The sequence below is a fragment of the Arachis ipaensis genome, chromosome B02 (genome assembly GCF_000816755.2).
Source record: "Arachis ipaensis cultivar K30076 chromosome B02, Araip1.1, whole genome shotgun sequence".
Classification (NCBI taxonomy): Eukaryota; Viridiplantae; Streptophyta; class Magnoliopsida; order Fabales; family Fabaceae; genus Arachis; species Arachis ipaensis.
The window spans coordinates 250,812-261,240 of NC_029786.2; the positions used below are offsets into that span (position 1 = coordinate 250,812).

A 10,429-nucleotide genomic window follows, 5' to 3' on the forward strand; every position below is an offset into this window, starting at 1 on the left:
AATAAAAGCATGAATATTAAAAGGAAAAATAAAAAGAAAGTTGGTAAAAGAACGAAAAAAGTGGAGTTATTTTTTCATCTTTATTAAGGAGAAAAATGTGATAAATAAAATACTAATAATGGAAGATTGTATAGTTCACAATCATGGTACGGTGGTGGTTAATTAAGAAAGAAATAAAAGGAAAATCTCGTGGGATGTTACTTTCCAAAAACTTGTATGATTTAGTGCATGATGCCTAATAATAATAATAATAATAATAATAATCAGATGATGATGATGATGATGATGATGATGAGAATAATAATTATCCTATACATGTGGTAATGGGATTTGTATGCATTGTAATAAAAAAAATACAATGCCATATTAATTATATTATTTTCCGTTATACATACATATGATTTCTTTCTAAGTTTTTCTTTTTTATTTCTATCTTGGTCGTCCTTTTGACAATTCAATATCCAAGCTCACGTTGTGCTGTGTGTTTGATTCTAATAACATATATATAGATAGATTGACCAAAGAGAAAAACAAAGATTATAATAACATACATGGATCCCTTGTACCTACCATTTGTGCATGAAAAATTGAAGAATGATGTGTTATTGAAGTAAACTACACTATTTTTCTTTAATTTTATTTATTTATTTATGTTTGTTGTGGGACCATTATGTCCAAATGTGCGTACACGATAATCGATCAATAATAATATTCATCCCTATATATATTTATATAAAATATATAATATTTAATTTAGTAATTTATGTTTAATATATACACAATATTTTTTATTATTTATAAATCTACTTATATTGTTTTAGTAAATAAATTTGGATAATAGTTATTAGTATACACCTTATATTTCAATTATTTTTATTTGTACTTATGTGGTCATATAATTGATGTGACTTAAATCAATAAAATCAGAAGAAATTCAAATTTAGATAGGTGTTTTTAAGTTTTATTTTGTTGGCCTTATGTCCTTGTCTCTATTTATATTCTCAAGTTTATATTATTCCATAAATGTCACTGTATATTATCAATTTATAATTTTTTGTGGACTAAAATCCGTATATTTAATACATTTTCTAAAATATTTACCATCAACTAATTTTGATTTATAAGCTAAGGAGCTATAGTTCAAATAGTATAATCTCTCTATACTTATCTAGAAGTCGCATATTTGAGTAGAAAATAGAAAAAAAAAACTAATTTTGATTTATAATGTTTAAAGTTATATTAAAAAAATTGAATGGATTTAACACTATTTTCTTTTTCTCAGAGCAAATTTACAAGCTCTACAATCCTGAAGACAATTACAATCTTCAATGGGAAACCCGAACCGCCATTGCATTGCAGCAATGAAAGCTCAAGCATATGCAATTCTAACTACCCAGATAAATTTGAACCGAATGATAGAACATCAACATCATGCCCAGAATACTTCAGATGGATCCATGAAGATCTGAAGCCATGGGAGAAAACAGGGATCACAAGAGACATGGTTGACAGGGGACAAAACGTGTCACACTTTAGGCTTGTGATTGTGAATGGAAAAGCTTACATTGAAAAATACAAGAAATCGTTTCAAACCAGGGATGTTTTTACAATATGGGGAATCTTACAACTTCTAAGGTTGTATCCTGGGCAAGTACCTGATTTGGAGCTCATGTTTCAATGTGGAGATAAGACTGTGGTGGAAAAGGGTCTATATTATGCAGGTGGACCACTTGCTAATGTTTCACCTCCTCCTATTTTTCACTATTGTGGAAATAATGATTCATTTGACATTGTCTTCCCTGATTGGACCTTCTGGGGTTGGTAAAGCTTCTATATTCCCTTAATTAGTTCTTATTAGTTATTTCTATTGTATACAAATAAATCTCTCTGCATATAAATATTGTTTTTTTAATTATTGAAAATATGTTGTCCTAGAAGTAAATATTTTATTTTCATTCCTCTGTTTTTCATTGTTTCACTTGATGAAGGTGTAATCTTATTTCATTTCATTTATTTGATAAAACATTAAACAAAAATTACATTTTTTTCAATAGGGCTGAACTCCACATAAGTCCATGGGAATCAACACTGCAAAGTATACAAGAAGGAAACAAAAGGGTGAAATGGAAGGATAGGGTACCCTATGCTTTTTGGAAGGGTAACCCTACTGTCTCTCTTCTTAGGAAAAACCTTTGTAAGTGCAATGTCACAGATAAAAAAGATTGGAATGCCAGAATATATAGTGTGGTAAGCATATAACTTTTAAGCCTTGCTAACTCTATGTGTTTAAGTAGTTAATTGCATTGTTTTAAGACACAATAATTAATTTTTGATTTTCGTTTTTTAGCAATGGCTTGATGAGAGAGAGAAAAATTTTCAAGACACAAAACTGGGAGATCAATGTACCTACAGGTAAGTAAAACTTGTCAAATTTAGAGAAATGTAGATTGTGAACATATTAGTGACTAAATTTGTTGATGTTATTACAAATTAAAGGTACAAGATATATGCAGAAGGTGCTACTTGGTCAGTGAGTGAAAAATACATAATAGCATGTGACTCAATGACAATGTTCATAGAGCCTCAATACTTTGACTTCTTCACAAGAAACATGGTACCTCTGCAACATTATTGGCCTATCAGCACCACCAACATGTGTGAGGACATCAAGTTCGCCGTTGACTGGGGCAATTCTCACCAAGACAAGGCACAGCAGATTGGAAAAAGAGGATCAGATTACATCATTGACAATCTCAAAATGAAGTATGTGTATGATTACATGTTGCACTTACTAAAAGAATATGCTAAGCTCCAAAGGTTCAAACCCAGAATACCTGAAAGAGCGAAAGAGATGTGTCCTGAGAGAATGGCATGTTCTCTGCGCAATGGACCAAGAAAGAGATACATGTATGAATCCATTGTTAAGTCACCAAGTTCCACACTTCCATGTTCCATGCCTCCTCCTTATGAACCTCAAGCTCTTCAACATTTACTTCATCAAAAGGATAATTTAATTGACAAAGTCAGGTTAAGGTCTCTTAATGATGCTGCTAAAAAGCAATGAATTGGATTATTATATACCATGTCATGTTATGCTAAAAATTCAAAGGAGTTTCCCTTCAATCCCTGCATGTTTTGTTACTAATAGTTACTTCTAGTCTAACGAATTAAGCATTTCAAAGAATTCTAGTTTACTAAAACAGTTTTAAAGCCCAAACAAAGAGATCATCATAAAGTTTCATTTACTTAACTTTGTAAACAAAAACCAGCACTAAGAATGCAATTTAGTTTCCACTGATATTCCCATGGTACTGTTATTGCTTCAGGAAATGTTTGGACTTAGTTATTAATTAGTATTAGATGTTGACGTGTTAAGTGTTATGCCGACATTAAAAGAGTAATTAAAAGAGCCAGATTCAGAGGCTACAATATAAAAAGGGTGAATTCTATTCTACCCTTTCTAAAATAGAGGGTAAATTACCCCTTGTGATATATACAGTGATTATTCATAAATTATTCTTCTACCAGAATTTTAAGATTCACGTTATCTTCTCTTTTCTTTTCAATTGACGCGATGTTTCTCTTGAAACTTGATAGTAGTGTTATTTTTATAATCCGCACTAAATACACCTCTTCTTCAATTTTAAAACCATAATTCCTCTCAAATCCAATCACCATTTTCAATCAATTAGATTAGGATTTTAAACTTGTTCATATGCTTTCAATCTCTCATTTCAACGAGCACATCTATTAATTTTTCATCTATCTTCTTTCTAAGATTTTCTTCCTAGTATTTTTCTTAAAATTCATTCGGATCAACAATGATACTCCTCTTCAAATAACCAACCCTCATAGCCTTGTATAACTATATAACAAAAACAAACCAAAATATTAGTTAGTCATAAAAACAATGAGTCAATAATTATCATCTTAGGATTTTTATTATCTGAATAATGATTGAAAAATAATTTAAGAACAATTAAAGATTAAAAAAAATACCTTGATATTTCTTTTCACGCACCAATTACCATCATTTTTAAATAATATATCAGAAATTTCTATCAGTTTTTTTAGCTCGCTCGTTTTTAGAATTTTCTAGCGATCGTATTAGAGATAGCAATTAGATTTGACGATCTCATTCGAACTTTGAAACTCTGATTGAAACATAATTTATCAATAATCATTGTATATGGCACAAGGGATAATTTACCATTTATTTTAGAGAGAACATGGTAGAGTTCACCTATAAAAAATGACTTGATTTCAAAGTTTATAATATTCTAATAACCATTGATGCAACAAGAGGCAGGATAACAATGACTTGTCACATTGTCGCCACTAAAAACGTGTTACCAATCTTAATTTTCTGAATTTTCTATTTCAAAAGAATAATATTCTAGCCACACGTACGTGGTAGTTAGAGGATACTTCTTTTTTCTTATATTTTTTATCAATAAAAAAAAGGTTTAAATATTAGAAATAGAACTTGCGTGAATTGAAGTTCTTCCGTTAATTTCCAACTAGGTTTTACACACTCTCTCTCTCTTATTTTGATTCCTAGCATTCTTCTTCATTCTTTTTTTGTTTCCCACCTCTTCAACATATAAATTGTATATAATAAAACAAATGTTCTGATAAAATTACATAGAAACTATATATATATACACGATCCATGTTATAGCTTTAGCAAGATGGCATGCATGAAGAAGAAGACTAAGAAGTTGGAAAAGAAGAAGAGGAAGAAAAAGAATTTAGATTAAGATCTATTCTCACAAACACTGACTAATTAATAGTAATATATTTTTGTTGTAATAATAAATATTTCAAACACTGGCTAATATAATGGCGAAAACTTAAATACACTTAAAATATATGGAGGATGTTTTCATAAAGACGCAAAACATTTTTTTGTAAATACACTTATATGTGTCGCATTATTATTGGACGTATTAATGAACTGGTTATTTTTGAATTTTTTAATAAATTATAATAAAATGGATTTTTTTATAACAATAACAATAAACCTAATTGTTATTAGATTCGGTCGAACCGACCAATTTACATAACTTATTGGATCATAGTTTTTTTTTTTAAAATCAGGGATATAATTGTTTTTTTATAAAAAAATTGAAACATGATTCGGTTAAATTGTGTAAATCAATCGGATCAAATCGGATTTAATAATTATAATGCGGACAATTAGATTTATTATTTGTTGTTATAATAAACCAATTTTATTATAATTTACTAAAAAATAAATTATTAATCGATTTAATAAAAATATCTAATAATATCATGACACATGTAAATATCTTAAAAAAAAATATTTTTAGTATCTTTGTCGAAGTGCTCTCCAAAATATATTATATGTACTAGTATTTAAACCCTCTTTTAAGTCTTCTTAGTAAAAAACTGAAGTGAAAAGAGAAAGTTACGGTTGAAACTTAGAATGGGCAGAAACAACAAAAATAATGTGTCCTATATTATTTTTTACTTATCATTTATTTAAAACATGGAAATAAAGTGGGCCAGACTGTAATATAATAGTTAATAATATAAGAAAAGAAGCAAAATGTCTGAAAATAGACATTTCTTATTCCATAAAAAATATTTTTTTATTAAATTTAAAAAGAAAAAGTAGATAAATAATGTGCAAAAAGAATTGAATTAAATTCATAAAAAGAAATAAAATTAAAATCCAGGTTCTGAAAATTCAAGCGAAAATAGAGAAAATTGTAAAAACGAAGTTGTAGTAGAAAGGTGGAGGTGTGGGCCTGTGGGGCACAGGCACCCAATAAGTAATAACATGTGTTGTGTGTTGTTCAGAGTTTTTCTCATAAATCATAATGGTTGCTGCCGCATTACCCTGTTACAACTACCGGACAAATCCAATACATCATACATCCTCGTCACACACCCCACACACTATTTTTTCCCTTCTTTTTAAGTTATCGTTTTTTTTTCCTTCTAAAATTAGCAGTAAAATTCAAATTCGTAATTTTTAATGAATATTAAAAAAATTATGTTATTTAAATTATAATTTGTTGGTTTTTTTTAAGTTATTTTATTTTTAAGCTGAAAACTCAATTACATCTAATTTTATAAAAAGTTGATAACTACGAATTATTAAGTTATTAGAAAGGAGTCAAGTATTTATTATATCTTGACATGAGACATGTGTCATGGCAACACATAAAAATAAAAAATGTGTACATTTTTTTTGTGTACTTTTAATAATATCAAATTTAGAAGTTATAATTATCATCTTTTTTTAAGAACTATGTATAATATAAATTTTTTTGGTGTACTATATATAATAAGATAACATAAAAAAATTAGTGAAATTAGAAAAGAAAAGAAAAAATAATACACATAAAAAATGCACACATTTTTTATTCTTATGTGTTGTCATGACACATGTCTCATGTCTAGATATAATAAGTACTTGACTCCTTTTCAATAATTTTTTTTTTCTCTCACTCTCTACTTTCTTATAAAGCCGTCAGAGAAAAGAAAGTTATTAGAAAGGAGTCAAGTATTTATTATATCTTGACATGAGACATGTGTCATGGCAACACATAAAAATAAAAAATGTGTACATTTTTTTTGTGTACTTTTAATAATATCAAATTTAGAAGTTATAATTATCATCTTTTTTTAAGAACTATGTATAATATAAGTTTTTTTGGTGTACTATATATAATAAGATAACATAAAAAAATTAGTAAAATTAGAAAAGAAAAGAATAATATCAAATTTAGAAGTTATGATTATCATCTTTCTTTAAGAACTATATATAATATAAATTTTTTTGATGTTCTATATATAATAAGATAACATAAAAAAATTAGTGAAATTAGAAAAGAAAAGAAAAAAGAATACACATAAAAAATGCACACATTTTTTATTCTTGTGTGTTGTCATGACACGTCTCATGTCAAGATATAATAAATGCTTGACTCCTTTCTAATAACTTTCTTTTCTCCCACAGCTTTATAAGAAAGTAGAGAGTGAGAGAAAAGAAAATTATTGAAAAAAAGTCAAATACTTATTATATTTAGACATGAGACATGTGTCATGGCAACACACAAAAATACACATTTTTTTGTGTATTTTTAATAATATCAAATTTAAAAGTTATAATTATCATCTTTTTTTAAGAACTATGTATAATATAAGTTTTTTTGGTGTACTATATATAATAAGATAACATAAAAAAATTAGTAAAATTAGAAAAGAAAAGAATAATATCAAATTTAGAAGTTATGATTATCATCTTTTTTTAAAAACTATATATAATATAAATTTTTTTGGTGTACTATATATAATAAAATAACATAAAAAAAATTAGTAAAACTAGAAAAGAAAAAAAAAAAGAGTACACAGAATAAATGCACACATTTTTCATTTTTGTGTGTTGCCATGGCACATATCTCATGTCAAGATATAATAAGTGCTTGACTCCTTTCCAATAACTTTCCTTTCTCTGACTCTCTACTTTCCCAGAAAGCCAATTCTTATTCATCTTTTTCTTCATTCTCTCTCTCTCCTCTTTATTATTTATAAATTATAACCCTCTTTCTGCTGTTACTAAACCTTCAAGCTCCAAAAGAAAAAGAGAAGAAAAAAAAGAAAATATATTTTTGCCATTTTGTTCTGTTCTTCTTCAGCTTAATCAGAAGCTCAGGTACGTTTTCAGAATCACCATTTTCTTGTTCGTCATCTTTGATTTTGGTCTATTTGCAAGCTTTGTATGATTTTCTTATCTGGGTCTGTGGATTATTTTTCTGATATTCTGTTTTGGGTTTTGTTCAAGTTTTGATAAAACCTTTCTGTGTCTTAAAAGTTACAAGCTTAAACTTTTTTACTCAAATCTGCTATTTTCATTGGAATTTTGGCCATGCAGATACTATTTTCCTTCTGGGCTTCTCATAAATGAGCAAATAAATTCTCCCTTTTTTTTGTATGGGAACTTTTAGGTGAAGTTTATCAAAGGAAAAGGCTTATGTTAGTTTGTGTATAAATTTTAGAAGAAGTTTTGTATAACTAATTCAGCTGGGAGTACTTAACAATAATATGAACCTTTGGAACTCAGATCCTAGAATAACATAGAATAGTGACCCTTGGGGATACGAAGATCGTGACTTTCACCCAAAAAAAAAATATATGTTGGTATACATCAGCCTCTACTATGATTAAGTGTTCTTTTTTAGCAGAATTTAGGGAATACTTTTATCATCTGTTTGTAGAGTTGAAAGTATCTAGTATGTTCCCTTTTGATTCTTGTATTGCCTTTTTTTTGTTCATGAAGGGAAAAGGACAAATTTGTGGGACTAGTAGGTTAAGGTTTGATGCTTTTGGAATCTACCTCTTTCTTGCTTGAACTTTAAGAATTACTCTCTCTCTCTCTCTCTCTCTCTCTCTCTCTCTGATAATATCAACCTCCTGGGTTCCCTTTCATGCTTCCCTTTGTCTATGATAGGTAGGTAGGAACCAACTGAATCATAATTGTTGACTTATATAGCTTTACTTCACACTGACAAAATACTTACACTCACATGAATTCTTATGCTTTTAGCAAGATTTTAGTTTATATTTACATATCTGAAGCAAAACCTCTTATTATTCAAGGACTTGTTTCTTCCATTGGAAGTGTAAAAAGAGTTTGATATTGATACTCTAATTTAAACAATTGTTTACTTCCCCTGGATGATAATTGTGAATTCTTCTGCCCCTTAGCTAGCTATACATTAATCCGATTCCTTAAGCCAACTAGAACAATCAAAGTCTTACAGTTGCTATGGACGCTTGCTATTTCATTACTCATTAAACACATTGCTAGTGGCAGATAGTTGAGAATGTTGTGCAAATACATATATATGTAATATTAGGGTAATAAATTTATATACGAGACTATAGACTTTTCAACCCCATCTGTTTATTTCATTTTTAGGTATATAAGGTTGTCATAATTTTAGTGGAAGCTGCTAATTGGAGATGAGCAATCTCAAGCTTGGGGTGGAGGTTACAGGTGCTCATGACCTTATGCCAAAAGATGGGCAAGGTTCATGTAGTTCCTTTGTGGAACTTCACTTTGATGGTCAGAAATTTCGAACAACAACTAAGGATAAAGATCTGAGTCCAGTTTGGAATGAGAAATTTTACTTCAACATAACTGATCCGAGCAGATTGCCAAACCTCACTCTTGCCGCCTGCGTCTACCACTATAACAAAACCACCGGTTCCAAAGTGTTCCTTGGCAAGGTCCACCTCACCGCAACATCATTTGTCCCATATGCAGATGCTGCTGTTCTTCACTACCCTTTGGAAAAGAAAGCTGTTTTTTCCCGCGTAAAAGGAGAGCTTGGCTTGAAAGTATTTGTTACTGATGACCCTTCAATAAAGTCCTCAAGTCCTCTTCCTGATTTAGAACCAGTTACTAATACAGATCAACACACTGTTCAAGATCAAACACCATCATTCACAAGTTCAATACTGAATGTGTTTTCTCGAAAGAAAAATGACTCAAGGCACACATTTCATACGGTTGCCAAACCAAATGAAGAAAAACAGCATCAATCTTCTTCTTCAGCAGCTGCCAAGCCGAGTTCAAACTATATGACACATGAGATGAAATCTGGAATGCCGCCTCCTTCTAAATTCGTGTATGCAGGTTCATCTTCTCCTTTTGATTATGCATTGAAAGAGACAAGCCCTTATCTTGGAGGGGGCCAAGTTGTTGGTGGGAGAGTTATACGTGGGAACATGCGCCCCAGCACCTATGACCTTGTTGAACCAATGAGGTACCTTTTTGTAAGAGTTGTGAGAGCTCGCGACCTTCCGTCGAAGGATGTGACCGGAGGCCTTGATCCGTATGTGGAGGTAAAGATTGGAAATTTCAAAGGAAGAACCAAGCACTATGAGAAAACTCAAGACCCGGAGTGGAATCAGGTATTTGCCTTTTCAAGGGAGAATCTGCAGTCAAATGTTCTTGAAGTTGTGGTCAAAGACAAGGATATGCTGCTGGATAAAAATGTTGGAACTGTGAGGTTTGATCTCCATGATATTCCTACACGTGTTCCCCCAGACAGTCCATTGGCTCCCGAATGGTACCGATTCGAGAAGGGGGACAAGAAGAAAGGGGAGTTGATGCTTGCTGTATGGTTTGGCACACAAGCCGATGAGGCTTTTCCCGATGCTTGGCATTCTGATGCACTCTCTGTTGATGGAAGCTCCCCATTTGCTTATGCTCAGATTCGATCCAAAGTTTACCAGTCTCCAAGGTTATGGTATGTGCGGGTTAAAGTGATTGAGGCACAGGACTTGCTGGTGGAGAATTCTAGAATTCCAGATACCTATGTTAAGGTGCAGCTTGGTAACCAGATCTTGAAGACTAGGCCAGTTCAGTCAAGCACCAAGACCCCTCGTT

General features: G+C 30.5%; 2 protein-coding genes across 3 annotated transcripts in view; both read left to right on the plus strand.

Moving 5' to 3' along the window:
• Nucleotides 1-3,292, plus strand: part of LOC107621186 (O-glucosyltransferase rumi homolog) — an 8,385-nt gene extending 5,093 nt beyond the window's left edge. For both annotated transcript variants that reach the window (XM_016323222.2, XM_016323228.2), the window contains exons 2-5: nt 1,283-1,821; nt 2,055-2,247; nt 2,348-2,412; nt 2,497-3,292. In XM_016323222.2, the coding sequence (XP_016178708.1) occupies nt 1,283-1,821; nt 2,055-2,247; nt 2,348-2,412; nt 2,497-3,064 (1,365 nt within the window). In that variant the 3' untranslated portion in view covers nt 3,065-3,292. The remainder of the gene's footprint in view (nt 1-1,282; nt 1,822-2,054; nt 2,248-2,347; nt 2,413-2,496) is intronic.
• Nucleotides 7,412-10,429, plus strand: part of LOC107621201 (FT-interacting protein 1) — a gene marked incomplete in the record, with an annotated part of 5,030 nt that continues 2,012 nt past the window's right edge. The window contains 2 exon segments of the mRNA XM_016323239.2: nt 7,412-7,687; nt 8,954-10,429. Coding sequence (XP_016178725.1) covers nt 8,998-10,429 — 1,432 coding nt within the window.